General features: G+C 34.7%; 1 protein-coding gene across 1 annotated transcript in view; it reads right to left on the bottom strand.

Annotated features, from left to right (window-relative positions):
• Positions 1-1532: 1532 nt before the first annotated feature.
• The window catches only part of adgra1b (adhesion G protein-coupled receptor A1b), a 145866-nt gene continuing 121333 nt past the window's right edge, over positions 1533-26065 (bottom strand). Inside the window, exons 15-19 of the mRNA XM_079440034.1 lie at positions 20346-20473; positions 14860-14983; positions 10668-10819; positions 4214-4309; positions 1533-2872 (exon numbers count right to left, since the gene is read on the bottom strand). Coding sequence (XP_079296160.1) covers positions 1714-2872; positions 4214-4309; positions 10668-10819; positions 14860-14983; positions 20346-20473 — 1659 coding nt within the window. The 3' untranslated portion in view covers positions 1533-1713. The remainder of the gene's footprint in view (positions 2873-4213; positions 4310-10667; positions 10820-14859; positions 14984-20345; positions 20474-26065) is intronic.

The raw sequence follows: 26065 nt of genomic DNA on the forward strand, positions 1-26065 counted from the left end.
ATATTATTATATGCACAAATGATAATGTAATTGAAATGAAATAATCCTGAATTATTCCAGATATTTATATTATATCCCCCCCCCCACAAAATCATTAATACAGTGTGTGTGTGTGTGTATATATACACACACACATACATATGAAGAGTTCATTTGCAAAAACCGATATACGCCACTTAAAAAAAAAAAGATTCTCCACATATAGTGCGATCTGAACCCTAAACACATTTTGTCAAAAAAGCTTGTATTGTCTACTTTGAAAGCCATCGTGAGTTCCTGTTTTACTGCAGAAGCTGACAAGCACCCTTGTTGTTTTTGAACAGAAGCCGATAAATCCATTTTAGCAAATCAGCGCGCCGTATTCAGGTCAGGTGACAAGGCTGCTTTCACTTTGAAAAGACGTGCTAGCTGAGAGGAGTTTCGTCAAAGCTGACTACAAGTGATCGAGGATGGATAATAACTTGATGAACCTGTGATATTTTCTTCAGGGTGTAAAAGGAAAATAAAAGCTGAAACGTTTTCATGGATCCTTGCAAAAGCAGCGCATTACAATGGTGAGGGAAAAGCTCTGTGTATCGTGTGTAATCACATCCATAAATCTATGATCACAACAACGTTTGTCAGGCATCTACATCGTCATCTGAGGAGATTACAAAGATTAAACCAGTGTTTCATTAACTCTAAAATATGAAATGTGGAGTTATCATTGCTATATAACTTTTAATATGTAAAAAAAACATACTTTCAATGAACTTTAATTTTGTAAATTGCCTGTATTTGTTTAGTTATTATTACTTAAATCAAAACAACCCAACTGCAGTTTGATTGATATTAATGCACAATAAAAAAAACATGATTTCTGAAAAAAATTAAAGTTTTTGCAAATGAACTCATTCATATACACACACCTATACATATACATAAATATATATACACACACACTTATGTATACATGTTAAAATATTATATATAGTTTGTTTATATACACATATTATTATAAATAAAAGTATTTTTGTTAACACTTTATTTTGATAGTCTACTTTAGACATTCTACTAACAGTAAGTAACTTTGCAACTAAATTTCAACAAGCAGTCGTTAGAGTATTAGTAGACTGTCTGATTAATATCTGCTAACACTTTATTTTGATGGGTCCACAACAACATACTGATGATAAGAAACTGTGCAAGTATACATCAACTTATACTAACCCTAAACCTACCCTACTGAGAGTTAGTAGACTCTTAGTTAGTTAGTAGTTGCAAATTAACGAGAATTAGTTGACATGTAGTTGCAAAGTTACTTTGTAGTTAGTAGAATGTCGAAATAAAGTGTAACCATATTTTTTATTATAACGGCATGTTTTCTGCAACATTTTCACTGCTTTATGTTTATACAATAGTTATGTCACTGAAATTAATTCATTATTTCCCTAAAACAAAAACAAAAAATAAAGCAAAATGCCCAAAATAACAAAACAAAACACCCAAGATGTTATTGAATTTCCTTGCCCATTGATGATGATGGCTGTACATCTTCTATATAAAGATATATTTGTGTATTATAAATGAGGCCCCGGGTTTTTTTCGTTCTGGCATTTGTACGATCCTCAGAATCGCTGCAATCCTTCTGTACGATGAATGATGCAGGAAAGAGCTTGTGATGATACTAAAAAAAGTTCCTTTCTTAAATCCTAGTGTTGGAGTTCGGTCGAACTACACAGTAGTTTCGTTTCTCCAGGGTCCCGTGCGTATATTCCCCGTGCTGTCAGACGGATACAGCGCGTTTCCCTTCAGGATTCCGTTCTGATTGGCCAGCGACTGTCTGCGGGCGTGCAGCTCTATATGCGCGTGATGCAAATCGTCCTCCGCGAGTTTCCCGCACAGAAAGCTCTCGCCCGCGTCGAGGAGCTCGTCTTTCGCGCAGCACACGTGATGATGGTGGCAGAGCGCGAGCGCCTCATGAGGGCAAATTTCGTGAGCCAAGTGGCAAATGTGGGCATGTGGGCTGTTAGCGCGTGAGCTGTGCGCGCTAGTGCCGTCCGCGCCGGAGGGAATGCGGAACGCTAGTTCACGTTGGCGTCTCGTTTTAGTCCTGACGGGGGATTTGGAGCAGCGATGCAATCGCACAGCAGGACGGTAACCGTCATGGTCGGCGTGGAGAAGCACATGCGCGCTAGTTTCATCTTCTAAGACCTGTTGCGTATGCAGCGCGGCGCAACACGGCGAAACCGGCGTCAGGCAGGTCACGTGATTTTGCGCGGCAGCGCGACATGCGCAGTGAACGGGTTTCCCGGCGTCTAGATGGCAATGGGAGTGGGCGTCACCATTTATGTTGAGTTTGTGGGCGTGTCCGGGGGCGTGGCCGTGGATGTGGGCATGGCATGTGTTGGAGGGGCGCCGCCCGGGACAGCATGCGCACCAGCAGTGCCAGACATCATCGCGTTTTGCGCAATGGTGAATCAAAACGAACAACCCGAGCGTGACGGAAAACGCCCCGTATAAGCAGCTGAAGATCATATCCAGAAAGTGGCCTTGTGAAACGGCAAGCGCGCCGAACGTCCACGTGGCTGCGAATAAAAACAGTGTGAACGCCGCCGTCCGCAGCTGGGCTTTAAACGAGTGTTCGTTGGCCAGCATGGACGGGTTGATGAGACCCGGGCAGCCGCCGTGACACTGGCCGCTCGCTGGCTCCCCCTGGTGGACATCGGAAAGCCGCTGCTGTTCCTCGCTCACCGCCTTCAGCTCGTATTTTCTCTCGGGGTGTTTGCGCAGCTGGATGAAGGTGCACAGGAAGTAGACGCAGATCACTAGGACGATGAAGGCCACAGGACCGTAGAAGGCGCCCAGACTCGGCTCCCACGCCATCCAACAGCTGCAAACACAGGAGATAAACATTACTGAACATGTTTGCATGCATGCTATTTTATTAAAGATCATTAAACAAAAAGGAAAATCAGTTTCTACAGAAATCAGACCAGAGCGATGTGTAAAACCCAAAGCAAGAAAGACAAAATGAGAAAAAGATGAGAAAACTTGTATGATATCACTCCAGAAATGCTAGAGTTTGCTTTAAATTACTTTTGGTCCCTTAACAAGTGGGAGGCACATATGCAAACTGTTGTAATTCCTACACCGTTCACCTGATTTGGATGTAAATACCCTCAAATTAAAGCTGACAGTCTGCAGTTAAAGCACATCTTGTTCGTTTCATTTGCAATCCATTGTGGTGGTGTATAGATGTTAGAAAAATGTTAGAATTGTGTCGATGTCCCAATATTTATGGACCTGACTGTATATATATAAAAAACTAATAAAAATGACAAAAACAAAACTAAACTAAAATTAAAATGAAACCTGAAATCAATATAAAATCGAATTCAAAATATTAATACAAACTAACAGCTGCAAACACAGTTTCATCAAGGATCATATTCTGGTTACTCAACATTCAGATTTTAGATCGGATGAGAACAAAACTTGAACTGAACTGATGAATAATGCCACTACTGTCTTTTAAAAAGCTGTTTTATAGATTAAATTAATTTTGCAACATTGATAAATATACAGATCAATTAAATTAATTAAAAGGCAAAATAGAAGTGTCTTCAGTGTTGTTGTTTTTAACTAAAACTTAAAAAATGTTTTCCGTAATTGAATTGAAGCTGGAAAGAAATTTTTTAAATAATAATAAATTAAAATATTAGATGAAAAACAAAAAACTTAACCCTAATGAAAAAGAAATGTTGACTTTACGACTAACTGAAATAAGTTTTAGTATTAAAGTTGAAGTATTAAAATGACTAAATCTGAAATAAAAATAAAGATATAGAGAAATATTTAAAAAACCTAATAAAAATGACAAAAGCACATAGCAAAATTACTTAAACTAAAATTGAAAATATAAAAATAATAGTACTTAAACTATATAGTAGTAAAACAAAAATCTTCACTAGAGCTCTCAGACTTTTGGACCCTTTTATGCATGCAAGAATGCAACCAAATATTACATAATAAAAGTTTAAGAATCAGTCACAGTGACTGAAAATGGTTACAGATCTGCATGCATGCCTCATTCAATTCATTTGAGCACTTTGGCCATATTTAATATGTAGTATGATACTTTGAGTGACTCATATATATATATATATATATATGAAAGAGTGTCAAAGAAACTTGTCTAAGAACACATCGGACTGATTTAGCTGCTACTCACAACGGCGTCTGCTCTCCGCTGCCGTAGTTCTCGATGTTGATGGCTGCTGTGATGCCGCAGATGATGACGGGAACTCCTGCGCTCACTAAATAAAACCTGCAGACACAAAACATGATCACATTCTCTCCTGCTTCATGCGGTTTCAACATGATGATGCTAAAAATACAGCGTCGGGTTTCATCAAACACCGAAGTAACAGTGAGAGAGTGTTTCTGAGGGATTTATTTGACCTGTCAGGACTGTTTGAAAGAAGCATTAAACACAAAGTTTCTACAGAAATCAGATCAGAGCGATGTGGAAGCCCAAAGCAAATGCAGAAGACAGACAAGATGAGAAAAAGATGAGAAAACGTTATCACTCCAGAAATGCTAGAGTTTGCTTTAAATGCTTTCTGTGACATTAAACCAGATGTTATTTAGATATAAACATGTTTATAATTGTTATAAACATGTAAAAAATCGTTGCCTCTGCTAAATAGGTTTAAGTTCAAGTACTAAAATACCAACTGAAATTAAACTAAAACACTTTTATTGTCTTCATAAAATACTTTTGTTTAAAAATTAAACCTGAAATATAAAAACAAAATATATTTCAAAATATTAATAAAAAAAACATATTGGTTTATTTAAGGAAAAACTGATAAACATGCTTTTGATTATTCAGATTGTTACTGTATTTTACTATTTGCATTGAAATTAAACAAACTAAAATGCAAATAGACTATTTAGAAATAAACTAAAATTAAAGTGAAACCTGTAATCAATACCAAATCTAATTCGAAATATTAATAAAACTATAATAATAATAGTAATATTAATTCATATTAAATATGCTCTTCCATGCATTTAAGTAAAAGTGGGTATTGATGCAACAAATGTATGCAACAACAAGTAAACAGTGTGAAAAAGATAGTCTTTGATTATTTTTCATCTAAGTTTCTACTGTATTTTATTACTTGCATTAAACATTTTGACTGTACTTAACTACAGTTTGGTTAAAATTACAAATACACGAATATCAAATATCTTCAAATTATTATTTTTTTAAATGAAGAGAATACCCACTTTTTGTTTTTTGTGCTATGTAATTATTTACTTATGTCGCTTCAAACCTGTATGGCTTTCTTTCTTGATTTTGATGTGAAGATACTGAGCGATAAAGCCACAGCTCTTATTCATGTAATGAAAGCGAATGAGGACCCAGAATGCCTCTCTTCACGCTCAGCTTTACAATCACATCTTCATGAATCAGCTGAAGACATTGAGAAATGGAGGAAGACTATGACCTGGTGGAAGGTCACGCTGATAGGATGCAGAGCTGATGTGATTCAGTGTGTGTGTGTGTGTGTGTGTGTGCGCGCGTGAAATTGATTTCCCTCCACTGGCTCCTGTGACAGATGACATTATAGTCAATCACATGAGATCGGCACAGCAAGCGAAGATACACCAGCGTCAGCACATTATCTACTTTCAGAAACAACACACACACGGTCCGAGGGGAGTGAACGACATGCATGCTCTCCAGAATAACATACAAGCAAACGAGTGTAATTTCAGGCAGTGTTATGACATCTCAATAGGATCCCGGTGCGTCTCTGCGGCGCTCGTGTTTGGGGAAGCGCAGATGCACGGGTTAGTCCAAACACACTGCATAATTCATCAAATTATCCAACGTTTGACGAAAAAGCTGTCTGTGGTGTGATACAGAATGCAGCTGTTTAGAAAACTGAAAACAAATCTCACCCAGGCTGATCAAAAACAGTAAAAATTGTGAAATATTATTGCAATTTATAATAGCTGTTTTATATGTGAGCATAGTAAACTAATTTATTTCTGTGATGCGCAGCTGTATTTTCAGCATCATTACTGCAGTCTTCAGTGTCACATGATCTTCAGAAATCATTCTAATATACTGATTTATGATCATTTCTGATTATCAATGTTGGAAACAGTTGTGCTGCACAATATTTTTGCAGAAAACGTCATATTTTATCTTTTAGGATTGACAGATGAACAGCATTTATTTGAAATAGAAATGTCTATATCTATGACTTTATGACTTGTGTTCAAATGAGACTAGAGTGATAAAACCACATGCTATGCAAATTTGGTCATTTTGGGAACACTTTAAAATAAGGTCCTATTGGTTATGATGGTTACTTCATTAACTGATATTGACTAACAATGAGAAATCCATTTGTTGCATCATTTAATCTTAACATTACACTCTTGAAAATAAAGGTGCTTCACGATGCCATAAAGAACCTTTAACATTCAGTTTCACAAAAGCTAAAAGTGGCGAAAGAAGGTTCTTTAGTTTATAAAAAGCTAAGAAAGAGATGGTTCTGTAAAGAATCTTTGACTGAATGCTTCTTCTATGGCATCGCTGTGAAGAACCTTTTAAGCACCTTTATTTTTAAGAGTGTAGTTAATAAAAATACAGCTGTTCATTGTCAGTTCATGTCAGCTCGGATCCATTAAAAATATTAACAGATATAACTTTTGATGTATTAGTAAATGTTGAAATTAACATTAAGACTAATGAATGCTGCTTAATCATCCAACAGACGTTCAGCCACTAAAACATGAGAAACTTTACAGCTGAAATCATAAACATTCATTTATAAAAGCACTTTCACAATAATACAAGCAATGCTTCTCACTGGGATCATAACGTGTGGATGAAAACAATAAGACAAAAACAATCACGTAAGAAGAGGAATGAGCTCAGGATCATGATCACAACCGGTCACACAAATTGGCATGAATGGGTCAACCTGTTCCATACAGATGGACTTATTACAGCGCAAACGACTCATGCAATCAGATATCAGCACTTTAGGTGATGTTGAAACAAAATGAAGGAGAAACGATTGGTGCGCCGTGACTCTCAGCTCAGACGCCCCGCTGCGTCTGCGACCTTCATTACACCTGCAGTGTTTCCACAGGATCTGAGGAGTAATGGGCTGAAAAAAGTGACTATAATAGCAGAACAAAATCAACAGGTAGCCTTGACACACAATATATGATTTCTGCTGTTTTGTTTTTGGTGCATTTAAAAAGCTTGTATTTTGAAGTATTTAAAATAAAGGCAAGATACTATAGGCAAAAGCATTGTTGTTTTTTCATGCATTAATACATTTTAACTTGTATTCATTCAGACTAGTGGAAAGAACCCAACCAAATGACACTTTTAAGTTTATTTTATTGCACTTATATATTTTGTCTGTAGATTTCAGCTACAGAACATATCTTTAAAGAGTTTTTTTCCATTTCAACAGCTCCTACATACACCAAAACTTAGTTTTATTCCTGTCTTTATTCTGAAAGTTTTTAAAGAGAGTTTTGTTCATATAACATTCTGATTTTGTACAACATTTTATTCCTAAAAACATGTACAAAATGTGTTTTCTGTACGTTGACAGTATTTTCTGATTAATGAAGCGATAAAAAGAGAAAATCCCTTCTGTAAAAACCTTTAAATCTAATATGGCAACAAAAAACAACATTTTAACCTGAATGTTCAGATTTCTGTTCTGGAAGTTTATGCAAATGAGTGCTTATTTAAGCATAACATTTCAGTATAATATACACATTTTTTAAATCCTACTCACCTGTAGTGTCTTGCCTTAAAACACAAACCTGATGTGACTAGGATGTAATAAACATCAAGTAATTGTAAATTAAACGATGTTCCATAAGCCTTTAAATGAGGCTGCAACATGAAGTTACACTGGACTAAAAACACAAATGCAATAAGAAAACTGTCTGCGTCTGAGAGAGCGAGAGAGAGATGAGAGCGTAATATAGATGTGCTGATCCAACCAACAATCAAGAAATAAAACAAACCGCAGGAGGCTCGAAGCGAGAGAGAATTATTCTGAAGACAGATAAATGAAAAACAATCACGCCGCTTGCAGTCAAACAGCAGAATCGCTCTGGAAAGAAACACGTTTCAATCAAAGCGGTGAAAGTGCACATCACAGACGAGAAACAACATTACTGAGCTATTGATCCATTTCAGGGCTCTGTGTTCAGAATAGCATACTCTTATTTAATACACTACTGTCTGCAGTATGCACTTCTTCTACAAGCACGGAATACTAGTGTGCAATGCACATGAACATTTTTGATTAAAAACCTAATTAGTTTGGAGGGTGAATTGGGGTGTAAATGGAGTTTCTCCATGTTCTCCTCACGTCAGAGGACTGAAGATTGGTTAAAAATCTCACTCTCAGCATCTGACTCACGTCTTACAGGCCACAGCGTTTCTGACAGAGAACACAATGTCTGCGCCCGGCTTTCATGTGACCTACTTTCAGCACAATCAAACCCAAACACTCCACTCAGAACTACTAAAAATCCCAGATTAAAAACCACGAACAAGCAGACAAGCTGCGTTACACTCAGAAAACATTAAAAAAACAGAGGAACATGTTAGTTCTGCCTTCACTACGCTATAGTATGGCGAAACGTCCTGTGTGTGTATGCACACACACAAATATGTATATATTTTATAAAATAATTGTATAATATACATATAACACCCTAAACATCTTACCCTTATTTTGAAGATGTAGTGTGTTTATGCACACACACACACACACACACACACACACAGACAAACACACGCACACAGACACGCACACACACACACACACACACACAGACAAACACACGCACACAGACATGCACACACACACACACACACACACACAAAAACATACACATATTAAAATAGATGTCACATTAAATGAAATATAATATATAAATATCAAAAATTAAAAAAAAAACTTTAAAAAACTTGTACTAAAATAACTGAAACAAAAATAATTAATAAAAACTATATAGGCATTTAAAAATAATAACAATAAAGCTAACTAATAAAAATTTTATATTAAATAATACTAAAAATAAACTTTCAAATAGTATATTAAGAAATATAAAATAGTTTAAAAGCTATAATTGTAAGTTAACAACTTAACATTTAAAACTTATTTAAGCTAGTTGTCAAATCAATTCAAACTTACTAAAATAACTGAAATGAAAATTAATAAAACATCTTTAAAATATTAATAAAAACAACTACATCAACAAAAAAAACTAATAAAAATGAAAAACAACAAAACTAATAAAACAAATAAATAAAATTAGAACTATTATAAGACAGATAGTTCAGAGTATATATTCCTCTAAATGGTTAATTATGTACAATGCTGTGAGATCAACAACTGCAAACTAAACCCAACAACTAACTATAAAACATGGAATCTGTGCTTTCTATAAAACTAGTCATTGACAGATTTAGCGCGGTATAACCGGTACCTTCCACACGCCCAGAGCAAGGGTGAAGACCGTATTGAGCACGCATTGATTTAGGTACAGGCTGTTCTGTGATCGTACTCGTACTCGCTCTGCGGGAGCTTAATTCACATGCTCCGTCTCAGCTGAACACACAGTGATTGGGCTTATTAGCTGGACACTGACAGAAGGTTAACATGAAGGTTATGCAGCTGTCTCATGTTTACCAGAGGGATCTTCACACATGCACAATTTTAGTTTCAGTCGGACTGAATTCATTCCGATTTATGAATCTGAATGTAGTGTTTTCCCATGAACGCTAAATAACGTGATCGGGTTGATGTGCGCATTTATAAGCTTCAAATTAGAATTGATTATGTTTTTGACGTGCACACTGCACAAACATAGAGTTTCCTGCTGTTTGCACATAATAACCATACTACACGGTTTCTTTATTTGTTTTAAACAGCAGAATTAATATTTATGCATTTCTGGATAAATATTACTAGTGCTGTCAAACGATTAATCGCATCCAAAATAAAAGTTTTTGTTTGCATAATATATGTGTATGTACTGTGTATATTTATTATGTTTATATAAATACAAACACATGCATGTATATATTTGAGAAAACTATGTTATGTTTATATATTAAATATATTTATATAAATATTTATAATAAATAAGAATATAAATGTATGTGCATGTAAATATTTCCAAAATATATGCTGTATGTGAGTGTATCTATATATACATAATAAATATACACAGAACACACACATATAAACTAAAACTTTTATTTTGGATGCGATTAATCACGATTACATATAAACTGCTGTGCAGTCACTTCAGTTTTGGTTTTCAATCCAATTACATGCGCTCTCAATTGCATTAGAAAAGGAATAAACCACTCCTTTCAATCCGGTCAAATGTTTGTTTGGATTGAGCTCAATCGGATTGATTAAGGCATTTACATAAAGGCTTTTCAGTCCGATTACAAACAGATTATTTGGTTGCATGTAAATGTAGCCACTGTAAGAGCTTCATGGACAGACTGTTTGCCCTTCAGTCTAACATCAAGCGCCGAGAGGCTAATTCCTTCAAAGCAACTCTGTAAGTGTCATAAATCTGGAGTAAAGCTGGACGGGTCGTACCTCAGCATGGGTGATCTGGCGGGGTGAGGCGGTGCGTGGTCTCCGTCCTGTGGCTGCTGTGGTTTTTTGGTCACCTGTTTGTAGATGTTTCGTGCCGTGACGCCCAACCAGAGCATCGTGGACAGAGACGAGTAATGCAAGACAATACCGACCTGAAACACAAACAAAACACACAGTTCAGAGGTTAAAGCGCAACACACACGGATACAAATCCAGATCAAACACTGACAGAAAGTACTGTTTCAGCAGCATCTTTGACCATGTAAATACCGTGGTAAAAAGTTTAGAGTCAGTAAGATTTATCAAGAGAGTACAAATTGATTTCAAATAAATGCTGTTCTTTTGAGCTTTCTATTCATCTGTGAATCCTGAAAAATAAAATGCATCACAGTTTCCACAAAAAAATTGTGCAGCACAACTGTGTTCAACATTGATAATAATCAGAAATGTTTGTTGAGCAGTAAATCAGTATATTATTATGATTTCTGAAGATCATGTGACACTGAAGACTGGAGTAATGATGCTGAAAATACAGCTGCAGATCACAGAAATACATTACAGTTTAACACATTCACAGTTTTATTTTGTAAAAATATTTCAATTTTTTACTGTATTTTAGATCAAATAAATACAACCTCGCTAAGCAGAAGAGACTTCTTTTAAAACATTGAAATGCAAACCTTTGAACAGTAGTGCATATATAACACACTTATATAATACAACTTAGCTAATAAAAACACAACTGCCTATTTAACAGCATTGTTCTGTGATCATTTTGCCTTTGATTGTCATCTAACAAATCAAACACGTGAAAGATATCAGCAAGAATGACATGAAGCATCATGTAAGCAAACGTGACTAAATATTACTGATGTCGAGCCTGATGGAGCTAATGAAAAATGTGACAAGTTTCTGAAATTAAATGAACACTTATTTTACCCAATATGCATCTCAATTGTAAAAAATAAAAAAAAAGTTTGTAAACAGAAAATTGTGCATTATTGAATACATGTATGTGCCACTTCTTGTCCAAGTATGTGCAGTTAACAACTGATTATGTCAATAATCCCAAATGGTCATGTGTGTGTTTTTTCGAGTATCATATGTGACCCTGGACAACAAAACCAGTCTAAAGATAAATAATCTTTCCATTAATGTATGGTTTGTTATGATAGGACAATATTTGTCTGAGATACAACTATTTGAAAATCTGGAATCTGAGGGTGCAAAAAAATCTAAATATTGAGAAAATCGACCTTAAAGAAAGTGAAACGAAGTTGTTTGCAATGCATATTACTAATAAAAATGGTTTGATATATTTATGGTAGGAAATTTACCAAATATCTTCATGGAACGTGATCTTAATATCCTAATGATTTTTGTCATAAAAGAGAAATGTATCATTTTGACCCATACAATGTATTGTTGTCTATTGCTACAGATATACCTGTTACTCATGACTGCTTTGTGGTTCAGGGTCACATATTTGATGCATCAGGCTTTTATGGCTCATATAGTCTGATATAGTGAGAACATGGAGGATAAAACAGCTCAGTTTTATTCAAAGACTCAAACTGAGCAAAAATATGAATTTGCTGCAGATCCTGTTATACTAATGATGAAATTCTGCTGCTTGTAATGTAAATCAATTATATCTTTATAACAGTAGAGCAGATACTGATCTAAATATCCCAGCTAAATATAATTTCTCTCATCCACTTACGAGTCGCTGTGTTTGCAGAGACAGCGTATAGAATAATCAGACTCTCTCTGCGTTTGTCTGGGGCTGTGAACACAACATATATGTTTCACAAACACTCAGGAGAGAGAGAACAATAACTCGGATCCATATTATCAAGAGAGAATGAGTGACGGCGGATTCCCATTACACCGATTACACTTTCCTGCGCCATCCATCACTCGGCTGAGGCCAATCAAAGCCAGACCTCTGAGATCAAACGCTTGAAGACGAATACATATAAATCTGAGAACGACCTTGAGCCCACTGACGAACCCAGAGCTTAACAACATGTTCAAACCAGCACAACGTGAGCGATTGCATGGAGATCAGCGTTTGTGTCCTGAGCTGCGATGACCTTGAGGAGCAACGGGACAATTATTCTTTAAAAAACCCCTACTCCACATATCTGCAAAAAAGTGATTTTTGAACTAATAATATGATGCAGGATGACTTACTGTTAGAATACGTCCACAAATATGTCCAAAAATGCCCTTGTATGGGGTTTTGTCTTATATCTAAACTATATTATATAGTTTAAATATATCACACAAGCAAAAGTGCTGTTTTTCCCAAATAACAGCAATTTTATACAGCAGTTCAATAAACAAGAAGTTAATCTTGTGTTATAGTTTAGACACAATATTGTTAAATTTTGCACAATTGTGCAAATGAGCGACACACTCATTGAATGAATCCATGTTCTTGAACAAACTGAGTCAATGATTCAGTGACTCATTCTAAAACACAGTCTCTCCATTTATTTGTGAATGAATCAGCCATTTGAGCAAATCAGTAGAATGAATAATTCATTGACTCACTCATTAAGACCTACTGGCACAGTGTCATTTCACATATATAGTGCTGTCTAAAATGCATTTCTGATATTTCGATATTCATTCCCAGTGTTTCACATACATTGATTTATTTGTGGCGGCTGAGTTCGTTGAATAAACATGAGCACTGCACATTTCAAAATCAAAATGTGGCGCGGGTGTTTTATATAAATGTGTCTCTGAAGGGAACCGACTGTCTTCAGAAAAGTTTCGATGGAGTTTTAATTTTATCTGATAAAGTAGCGTTCATGTGCGGAGCTGCTTTGACTACAGCCATTCCTGGAGAAACCACTAGTCCTGCCGCTCTAAACGCACCTCCTGCTGGCAGAGAACGAGCACTTTTCATATTATTTATACAGGCTGAAGCACATTTGTTTAAATCTATAAGAATAATCAGCCTACACTACCAGTCAAAAGTTTTTGAACGGTAAGATTTTTAATGTTTTCTAAAGAATTCTCTTCTGCTCACCAAGCCTGCATTTATTTGATCCTAAATACAGCAAAAACAGTAATATCGTGAAATATTTTTACTGTTTAAAATAACTGTTTTCTATGTGAATATATATTAAACTGTAATTTATTTCTGTGATCTGCAGCTGTATTTTCAGCATCATTACTCCAGTCTTCAGTGTCACATGATCTTCAGAAATCAGTATAATATACTGATTTACTGTAATGTTTTAAACAGTAAGATTTTTAATGTTTTTTAAAGAAGTCTCTTCTGTTCACCAAGACTACATTTATTTGATCCAAAGTACAGCAAAAATAGTCAAATTTAGAAATTTGTACAATTTAAAATAGCTGTTTTCTATTTGAATATATTTTAAAATGTAATTTATTCCTGTGATTTCAAAGCTGAATTATGTTGAAAACTAGTAGAATTAGAGTAGAATTGTTTCAGGTTTCTTTGATGAATAGAAAGTTCAAAAGAACAGCATTTATCTGAAATAGAAATCTTTTGTAACATTATAAATATCTTTATCGTCACTTTTGGTCAATTTAAAGCATCCTGCCTAAATAAAAGTATTAATTTCTATAATTTCTCTCCAAAGGTTATATAATGTTATAGAATGGTTAATGTTGCCATATACATATGCATAACTCAGGGTTTTGTCTAATACATTACTGAATTTGATTCAAATATGCATTGAGGTAGCAAAAAGGATAACAATTCTAATTAAGGAATAGAATTAGAAAGTAATCAAATTCAAATAAGCGTAATTTACAATACTACTATTCAATTCAATAATACTATTATAATTTCTTTGGCTCTCATTTATTCACTTGAGCTGAATGTGGTTAAAAATCCAAAGAGATGCATGTGAATTCTGCAGGATTCAGAGCCAAATAAAGGACATTACAGTGATAAACAAACCCAGAACACACCCCTGAAGGCATGACAGCATCTTAAGTGCAAATATATGAAGCTCTGTATGGATTCATTCAAGTCTACACAGCATTTTCATTAAGGTCAGAGACCGCATGCATGAGGCAATCAGAAAAACATGCACATGCACACACTGAATTATAATGCTGACACAAATGAATAATCGATTTAATGCATTGAAAGGCAGAATGTGAGAGGCAGAGATAAAGCGAGCACAGATGCAAGACTCACGGCCTGGCAGATGATGGGGTATTTGATTCGGTTGATGCCTCCGGCGAACACGGCGAATGTCAGGGCCGTGTGGAAGCAGAAGTTGAGAAGCATGTGCCATCCTTTCCGACTGATCCGGATTGTGCTGGAAAAAACAGACACGCACAACATACGGTCAACATGTGTGAAGCGGGTTAAATCCCTAAATGTGCCTCTGAGTCCATGAGAGAGAAGGACAGGACAGGTCATCATAACACAGCACAACAGAGCAGAAACAGGACAGACACATCACATCATAAGAGTCATATTATCAAAAAGTATAGTTTTCAAATAACTATATTTCATATTATAATATTAATTATATTTTATTTTCTTTAAAATAAAATAATATTAAATTAAACACTAAATATTTTGTATTTAATATTTTATCAAATATAAAACCATATTAAATACATCATAAAATATTTATGTAATTTTATTTTTTAAATATATAATAAATACATTAAATAAAACAATTGTATTTAATAGTACTATAGGTTTACTTTGTTGACATAAAAATATATAATAAAATGCAAAATAAAACTATAACAATAAATTAAATATATCAATAACATTTTTATATTTTAAGAATAAAATTAATATAACAAAATATAAAATTAAATTATAATAAAATGTAAAATTAGATAAAAATCTAGAAGAATTTTGTATATATAATTTACTGTATATATGTAATGTCAAGTCAAGTCACCTTTATTTATATAGGGCTTTTAACAATGTAAATTGTGTCAAAGCAACTGCACAATATCCAAAAAAAAAAAGGAAATAGTGTGTCAATAGTGTAAAATGAAAAAAAGAAGAAAAACAAAATTGCAATCAGGTCGACGATATCGCTGGAAATGAATTGTCCCCATATATGTATGTTTATATATACACTATATTGCCAAAAGTATTGGGTCACCCATGTTGTCAAACATGTTCATTAGAAGGGGTGCCAATACTTTTGGCAATATATTGTGTGTTTAAGAGAGAGAGAGAGAGAAATTAATAAAACAGATTATAAATTTAATTTTATGAAATAAACACAAATATACAGCAGTAAATAAAATAAACACATTTTTATTTTATATATTAAATATTACAATATATATAGTATGTGTTTATTTTAATTTGAAAATAAAATAAAATTCATTAAAATATAACATTAAATAAAATGCATATTTTTATTTTCATTTATATTGTAGACGATATATATTTATTTTATTTTTAAATTAAATATAACTAAAAAAATTAAATAAAAATACAACATTAAATAAAATAGCACAACAGCATTTTTGGTGTTGTTAGATAAGATTTACCTTTTAGACAAACCCCTGTGACCTGACTCAAACTATCAAACTTCACAACCTGAAATCACCTGCTTTCTTTTGCCTATTTGCTCTTAATACCAGCGAGTAAAACCAGATGGCCTGAAGCTTAAATTCAAACTCATTACAATAAATTACATGAACCCAGATCCGGCAGCACACGGGATGCCTTAAAATGCAGTGTTTGTGTGCGAGGTGAAGTTCTGGAGCAGAAACCCATCTCAGAGCCCATTAATCACTGCTCTGCTCAGGCTGGACGAAGACCATCAGCTGTCTCTGTGTCAGGAGCTTTAACCTGGCAGCCCTCCATACAGCAGAGAGAGAGTGTGTGTGTGTGTGTGTGTGTGTGTGTGTGTGTGTACTCAAGCGCGTCTCACGGGCTGCAGGAGGAAACGATCTGATGGACTTTAAATTGGTCTCACAGCATTTCCATTTGCACTCTTGATAAAGTTGGCAGGATCAGCAGCCAAATACAATCATGCTGTGATGGATCCGCACAACCCTGACATTTCCCTTTATAGAGCAGAGCGTTTCACTCAGACAATCACTCAGTGCTTTGGCCTTATCATATATTTAAGACACTACTGTTCGGTAAGATTTTAAATGTTTCAGAAAATAGTCTCTTCTGCTCACCAAGGCTGTATTTATTTGATCAAAAGCACAGTAAAAAAATAACAATATATTATTAGAATTTAAAATAACTGTTTTGTATGTGAATATATATTAAACTGTAATTTATTTCTGTGATCTGCAGCTGTATTTTCAGCATCATTACTCCAGTCTTCAGTGTCACATGATCTTCAGAAATCAGTCTAATATACTGATTTACTGATCAACAAACATTTCTGATTATTATCAATGTTGAACACAGTTGTGCTGCACAATATTTTTGTGATGCATTTTATTTTTCAGGATTCACAGATGAATAGAAAGTTCAAAAGAACAGAATTTATTTGAAATATAAATATTTTTATCATTATAAATGTCTTTACTGGGACTTTTGATAAACTAAAAATATTTTGTACAGTAGTGTCAATGTTTAAAACTAAATGTATACCAATGTCAAAACAATATAATTTAATTTCATTCATTTCAGCTAAACAAAACTGAATTTTAAATTTGAGTTCAACTAAAACCATAAAAAGATTTTTATTTTGTAGTATAAATAAAAAAACAAAATCATTTTAGCAACATTTCTCATTTTCATTTAGTAAACTTGATATAATAAAATAAGCTAAAAATAAATAAAAAAAACTATACAGATATTTTAAGAAAAACTGTTTAAAATGGAAACAATTAAATGATTAAAACTAAAATTAAAATGAAAACTGACAATAAAGAACGAGTGAACTCTGAATGTTCAGCTAAAAACCCCTACTTGGACTCCGTAGTGCTCCCTAGACGTCTGTGGAGAACCTCGGGCCATAAAATCATGATTAAATCTCTGAGAGACACATTAGCTGCAGATGTTTACTGTACTGTTAGAAACTCAATAAAGATTCATCTGTGATAGACACAGATAGAGTTCAGACTGAGATTCTGTGCTGTTATCTAGCGGCTGGAGTCTGATTTCCCCAAAGCCCTGATCATCAGCTGAAGATGGACTGATTTCATCTCAAGCATCAGAATGAAGGAATCTACATCTACAGCTCTCTAGAGCCGCCTGAGTCTGCAGAAACACACACGGCAAACTGAGACGAAGCTGACGAGCAGAAGTGTGACAGCATGTGAAGCCTGACAGACTGTGTGTGTGTGTGTGTGTGTCTCATGACAGAGGATTGACAGAGCTGAACTACTGAAGTGTGTGTGTGTGTGTGTGTGTGTGTGTGTGTCTCATGACAGAGGATTGACTACTGAAGTGTGTGTGTGTGTGTGTGTGTGAGAGTGTCTCATGACAGAGGATTGACTACTGAAGTGTGTGTGTGTGTGTGTGTGAGAGTGTCTCATGACAGAGGATAGACTACTGAAGTGTGTGTGTGTGTGTGTGTTTGAGAGAGTGTCTCATGACAGAGGATTGACAGAGCTGAACTACTGAAGTGTGTGTGTGTGTGTGTGTGTGTGTGTGTGTGTGTGTGTTTGAGAGAGTGTCTCATGACAGAGGATTGACTACTGAAGTGTGTGTGTGTGTGTGTGTTTGAGAGAGTGTCTCATGACAGAGGATTGACAGAGCTGAACTACTGAAGTGTGTGTGTGTGTGTGTGTGTGTGTGTGTGTGTGTTTGAGAGAGTGTCTCATGACAGAGGATTGACTACTGAAGTGTGTGTGTGTGTGTGTGTGTGTGTTTGAGAGAGTGTCTCATGACAGAGGATTGACAGAGCTGAACTACTGAAGTGTGTGTGTGTGTGTGTGTGTGTGTGTGTGTGTGTGTGTGTGTGTTTGAGAGAGTGTCTCATGACAGAGGATTGACTACTGAAGTGTGTGTGTGTGTGTGTGTGTGTGTGTGTGTGAGTGTGTGTGTGAGAGTGTCTCATGACAGAGGATTGACTACTGAAGTGTGTGTGTGTGTGTGTGTGTGAGTGTTTGTGTGAGAGTGTCTCATGACAGAGGATTGACAGAGCTGAACTACTGAAGTGTGTGTGTGTGTGTGTGTGAGTCTGGCATTTACAACAAACTACTGCAAAACAAACAAATAACCTGCTCTAAACCAACAAGTGCACACTAATCAAAATAAGTGAACGACTGCAGGATAAAATGATCAAAACCATCATAGCACCAAGTAAACCAGGATTATAGTTCAATTTAAAACATTATTATTTATTTGCTTCACAAAAATAAATGTCAACTGTAATTAGGCAAAACCTATATTTATTAATTATTTCAAATAGATGAATTAATTAAATAATTATTTATTAATAAAACCTATTATTATATTATTATTATTATTTCAACTAACAGCCCAGGCAAAATTGTCACTTTTATTTATTTTATTTCTTGTTTATTTCCTTTTATATATTTTTCATTTATTTTTTGATGTGCTAAAATAACAACACCTTTTTTTTTTAAAGACATTTTAAAGAAATGAAAATAATTAAACTGACAACAATTACACAAAAAATACTACAACAAAGTAAAATTAAATGGATAATATAAATAAAATATGATTTTTTTATATAAAATTTTTTTTGGCATTTATTTGATTTTAGAAATAAAGTAAAAACATTTTTATTTAATCTAGTTACATTTACACTTTTCATTTAGTTCAACTTGAACTATAACTATAACTGAAATAAAATTAAAATTAAAACTAATAAATAAATAAATAAAAAAGAATTAAAATGACTAAAAATCAAATGGAAACAAACTAATCCAATATGTTTAATATACAGTATTTTTCAAAGGTTTGGGGTTGGTAATATTTTTTATGTTTTTAAAAGTAGTTTTAATGCATTTATTTGATTAAAAATACATTAAAACCAGTCATTTTTATTTTATCTAATTGCCAAAGAAACATTTATCATTTAGTTTAACAATGTACTGAAATAACTAAATCTGAAAAATGTATACAAAATCTATAGACATTTAAAAAATGAATGAGAAGGACAAATCACAAATATTTTTAGTTATACAACTAAAATTAGTCAAACTAAAAATGAGCAACATAAACATGTCAGAGGTCAATCTGATGATTTAAAGGCTAAATGAGAAGATTTTGTCCATCTGAAATTGACCCGCCTTGATTATTGTAGATAAATGCAAGTCATGAATTAAGTGATGTTTTATTAACAAATTTCGGGAGGAGCACGCGCAGATAATTAACACGGCCAATTCATCATCAGCAATCACACCACCTATCCAATCAGCACGAGAGAGTATCCCTATAAATAACCAAGCAGTCTTACCGTCATTATCTCTCGTCTTCCGACATCCCTCCACCACCCCGACTCCTCACCACAGCCGGTTCCTACCCCAGCACAGGGAGGAGCACTCAGGGGGGAGCACTTTGGGTCCGGGCTAAATGCCGAGCTCGTACCCTCTCCCCGGTCGAGGGGAGTACCCCGGGCTCGGGAATGATTACCGAGCTCGGAGCCCTCCCCCTGGACAGCACGCCAAATACGCATAAACTTGCTCCGTTATTATTATATGTAAGTGTGAACTCGTGAAAGGACACTGTGTTAGTGGTGTTTATGCATGTGTGCGCCCTACCTGTGGTGCACTATGTAGGTGATGATGGAGGCGAACAGGCAGAGCAGCATGACCGCTGTGCAGGCGTAGACCACCGGGTGCAGGAACTCTCCCGGATACGGAGGGAACGACAGCACCTTCTTCAGATCCTGACACACACACACAGAGAGAGAGAGAGAATTAGTGTCTGACACACACACACACTCATGACCAGCAGCAGGAGAGTCAAAGACAGCCACTTTCAAAAGTGTTACAAAAACTATGCATGAATATAAAATGAACAGTAGCTGTAGTTTTAATCTCATAAACTGTGTTATTCCTGTAGAGCATGTCCTCGTGAGACCAGGGTCATGGGTTCGATTCTTACAGAATGCATGAACTGATCAAACCTTCAATGCAATGCAAGTCACTTTGAATAAAAGCATCTGACAAATGCATACATGCGTTATTCAGCTTTGAATTCAGCTTTTTGCGATTGCAACATTGTCATATTGTTTATTAACATTTAATCATATTTATCATTTCTACAGCATGATGGGAAGACAAGTAAATAATCTCATTTAGCATTTATCAAATTCAAATATTCAACCCAAAACCCAAAGTTAATGTATGTGTATAAGTATGAGAGAGAAAGACAGACAGATATTCAGGAAATGACAATTAGTCATTATAAATGTTTCCATATGTTGTGATTAGTGTTATTTCACCAAATACTGTTTTCTTAACACTTTCGAGGATAAAACACTGGTATTGTGTTGTCTAAAAATGAATATAAAAGTCTGAGAACATGGCCTCTATTTTGTTGTTTTGACCAATTGTCATTTCATGCTCTAAATAACAACATTTTTATTTAAAATTTGAAATGTCATCAGTAGTTTACAGAATGAAACAAAAATAAAATCCATTTTTTCCCATAGCTGTATATTTATATTTGCAATACCAGAAATATTATTTCTTTTTATCAGTTTGACTTTTTCATTTCTTTTGCCATTCGCTTTCTCCTTCCACAGACACCGCAAGCAAGACAAGTCAAAAGCAGGCCTCATAATTAATCATTAATCTTTTCGAATCACATTTATTTATTCAACAGCATATCATATTTCCCTGCTGCACACAAACATCCACATCATTAGACAACTCCTGATCTTCAGTTAGAGAGCTCTTTTGGTTTTATTTCCAGCAATACTGGGATTAAAGAAAGATCTAAAGTGAATCACATTCAGAGAGGACCCGTGTGAGACCTGAAAATCTTCTGTTTTGACCTTTGACCTTATTTGAAATACAGGAATACTGAGACTCATCTCCACAAACGAGGTGAGAGATTAACACACACTCATACGCATGCACACTCACACACTCAAACACATGCACACACACACACACGCACATACACATGCACACGCATGCACACACACTCAAACACATGCACACACACACACACACACGTTTGTTTTTGTGAAAAGTGGGGACATCCCATAGGTGTAATGGTTTTTATACTGAACAAACTGTATGTACTATTGCCTTACACCTAAACTTAGCCCTCATTTCTACTTTCCCAAAAAACCTCACTCTGTATGATTTATAAGCGTTTTGAAAAGTGGGGACATGGGTCAATGTCCTGAAAAGTCACCTTCACCTTGTAATACTTGTGTCATTATACAAATTTATGTCCTCATTTGTCACAAAAACGCGCACGCACACACACACACATGCGCACACACACACACACACACACACTCAAACACACGCATGCGCACACACACGCACACCCACACGTATGCACACCCACACACGTACACGCATGCACACGCACGCACACACACACACTCACTCAAACACATGCATGCACACACCCACACACACACACTCAAACAAACACACACACACACACACACACGAAATCCTCTGGCCGGTTGCCTGAACATTTGCAGGTTTGATCCTCTTATGAAACAGGCTGCTATGAAAACTTAGAAAAGCATCTGAACTAAAACTGAGAAACGACACGTCAGCAACATCCATACTGAGATTATTAACCTCATAAACCAAAGCCATCAAATCACACGAGGAACATCAAATATCAGACACAACAGACCAGTCAGGACTGTCAATATTATAGAAATTATTGCTATTATCCCAACTAAATGATGTACGGTCCGTTGTTTATGTCATATGTTAATATAATGACTGAAATTGAATGAACTTATTTCCAGACTTTTTTCAGCTCTCTGAAATGAAGATGCAGATGACAATAAATTCAACTGGTGTGTGGTTTAATAAATAGTTTAATAAATGTATCTAATAAATCAAACATTTCAGTAACACTTCATTTAACCTTTATTTATAATGCATTATATATAATGTAACCAAAGTTCAAATGCATTATTATTAGTGCTGTCATATGATTAATCACAATTAACCCAAAATACAAGTTTTTGTTTGCATAATATGTGTGTGTTCTGTGTATATTTATTATGTATATATAAATACACACACATACAGTATATATTTTGAAAATATTTACATGCATTTACATGTCTATATTTATATTCATATTCATTTAATTTATATTATAAATAAATATTTAATATTTTCTGAAATATATACATGCATGTGTGTGTATTTATATATACATAAATACACACAGTACACACATATATTATTTAAACAAAAACTTTTGTATGCAATTAATTGCAATTAATCATTTGACAGCACTAATTATAATATTTGAAGGTTTATTTGTCATGTGTTTTAATGCATTCTACTTTTAAGTGTTACAATTAAGTATTATAATTCTACTAGCCTACTTATATAATAATAATAATAATAATAATGTTTAATTTATATAGCGCCTTTCTTAAGCTGTAGATAAGTGTTAGAATGTATTATAACTGTGGTTACAATTATTCATGAGATCATATAATGCATTTTAAGGTGCACTATAAGGCATAATTAATGTATTAGAACTACTTTTAATATGCATTATATACAGTATAAAGGCATTATGTAAATTGTTACAAACATTTCCAGTCATCATTCAGTCTGTTTCCAACAAGACAAACAATAAAAGGAAGAAATTGAAACCGATCAGCCAGAAAATTATTTTCTGGCAGTAAAACATAATAAATGATTGAATAATTACACACTACAATCTGGCACAGCCTCAAATATAGAAATGTGAATTAAAAGTTTCACTCATTTACAATTAAAAGATTATTCTGTAATAATGTAAACCTATAGTTAAACATGGAAATATATTCATGCATGTCAAACCCAAATTTCACAAACTACATTTTCTGTAACATGTAAAATAGTGATGAAAGCCACAATATTAAATGTCATGGATGTGTATTTACGGAGTAATCCACTGTTTTGTAGAGGGGCATCAGAATAGCTATTTTCACCTGAGATTTGGAGCCAATTTACAGGAGGGTAAAAATGACTCTAGAAAGATTGCAGCATCATTATTTTATTTTTACACAGACGTTTGTAGGTCTATTAATAAAATCTGGTGACCATAGCTTACTGTTGCATTATGTTCCAATGGTGAATGGTTCAAAAATGGGAAAAAGCACTTTGTGGGTTTCTTTCTCCCAAAGTTTGCATGCCTGTAACTCAAGAAGTATGAAATATATTTAAAAAAATTTGTTCTTCAGACATTGCTCTTTAAATACAAAAAGTATCAGCTGTATGCAAAGTGACCTACATTTGGTTTTCAACCACTGAAAATTGGTCAAATTCAACATTTTACACATGCAGCCGCATTGAAATCCACATATCTCTGGAACAGAATCATAAGGGGTCTTAAAAATGAAGATTAGAAAAGAAAAGTTTGTTAATAATTAGAATCTAAAACCTCTGACCCTATGGCAGGATATGTAAATGACATGAATGATCTCAAAATGCACATCCCAGGAGCTACAAATCATTGTAATAATAGCATGAAAAACAGCTAAAAGACGAAAGCTGAGTCTCAGAGGAATAGACTGTAAAATAACCAGAATAACTAGAGGATTATGGCACATCTGTCCTGAAATAACCTGACATATAACACATATGAATGCAGAAGTCAGCTGATTATATCCCAGCAGTGCTGTAAAGAACATGTTCCCTCCCAAATATTACTATGATCCTTATTAAAACACAAACTAACAGCAGGAATCCTCTCTATAGCAGCCTATTAATCCGCTATGATCTGACCGCTTGGTCAATCGCGGTGAAATGCTATCATGTAAATAACAAGAAAAATATGATCCGCTTGAGCTTAAATGAGTCGAATTATATTAATTTCTATCTGACTGAAAACACCTTAAAAAAACCTTGCAGATCCTAATCAGTTAAATGCAAGAATAATCACCATGTTTAATTCCAGTTACTTCCAGATCAATGTTTTGAAAGCGTCACTCTTCAGTGTCTACCATCAAAAAAATAAAAATATATATAAAAGCACTGCTGGTATATTTTCAGACCCATTATAAAGTCAAACATCAATAATGCGCTGAGCTGTCTTCAGCTGACTCAGTGTCTTTCTCTGACAGCGTCTCTCAAGACTCCCTGCAAATGTAACGCTGACAGTAAATGCTGTTTATTATCTAAGATGGATTTTTGTTTAAAAAGATGGAAAGTGTAAAGCTTAAAGGCATTTGTACTTTTATTCTGGCATTTTATTATTATTATTTAATTGCTCAAAAATTACAGTATAAAAGACATTTATAATTAGGGATGCACAATATTATTGGACCAATATCGGAATCGGCCGATAATGGCTTTAAATGTAAATATCGGCATCGGCGATGATGGCTTTAAATGTAAATATTGGCATCGGCTATGATGGCTTTAAATGTAAATATCGGCATCGGCGATGATGGCTTTAAATGTAAATATCGGCAGATGATGACTTTAAATGTAAATATCGGCATCGGCTGAGGATGGCTTTAAATGTAAATATCGGCATCGGCTGAGGATGGCTTTAAATGTAAATATCGGCATCGGCCGATGATGGCTTTAAATGTAAATATCGGCATCGGCCGATGATGGCTTTAAATGTAAATATCGGCATCGGCCCGATATGAACAATTATGCTGATATATCTTGCCGATAAGTGGAATACATTAACTCACTTGTGCTCAGGGTGTGCTAGTGATTAGATCACATAATTTTTTTTTTTCGGCACCTACAGCAGCGTATGAGCTAAGAAGTCGTCTTCGGCACAATGCCAGCTAAGGATAGGAAGAAAGAAGGAAGATCATGTCAGCAGTGTGGCTCATTATTTTGCCTGAATGATGATTAGACTCTTTTGAATGGCTGCATTTAATCTGTGAAGGCACGTACAGAATGACGCGTTCGGTGTATGATAGAGTAAACAGTAATAGCACATGCAGAGGCAGCCTCCCTTTGGTCGTAATGCTCGTTCTGTAAGGAGTTTTAATTCATTAGGGGGCGCTGTTGGACTACTTCTAATACAATGAAAGCAAAATACACAAATAATATTTACACTGTGTTTCTGATTAAATAAAGCAGTAATTGGTGCCATAAAATCATCAGTTTAACGTTTTGATTTAAAGGTCAGAAGCTATAGCTTACATGAACAAAAGGACAAGCTGCAGCTCAAAACACGTTAGATGGAAACATTGAGCATTATGATTAATTTAAGCTTAATTCACTAGATTTGAAATAGTTTGAGCTGCAGTTCAATAGGAAATCAGTTGAAAACATCCAGTCTCTCATACTATTGAAATATAGAG

This window comes from Barbus barbus (genome assembly GCF_936440315.1).
Source record: "Barbus barbus genome assembly, chromosome: 18".
NCBI lineage: Eukaryota > Metazoa > Chordata > Actinopteri > Cypriniformes > Cyprinidae > Barbus > Barbus barbus.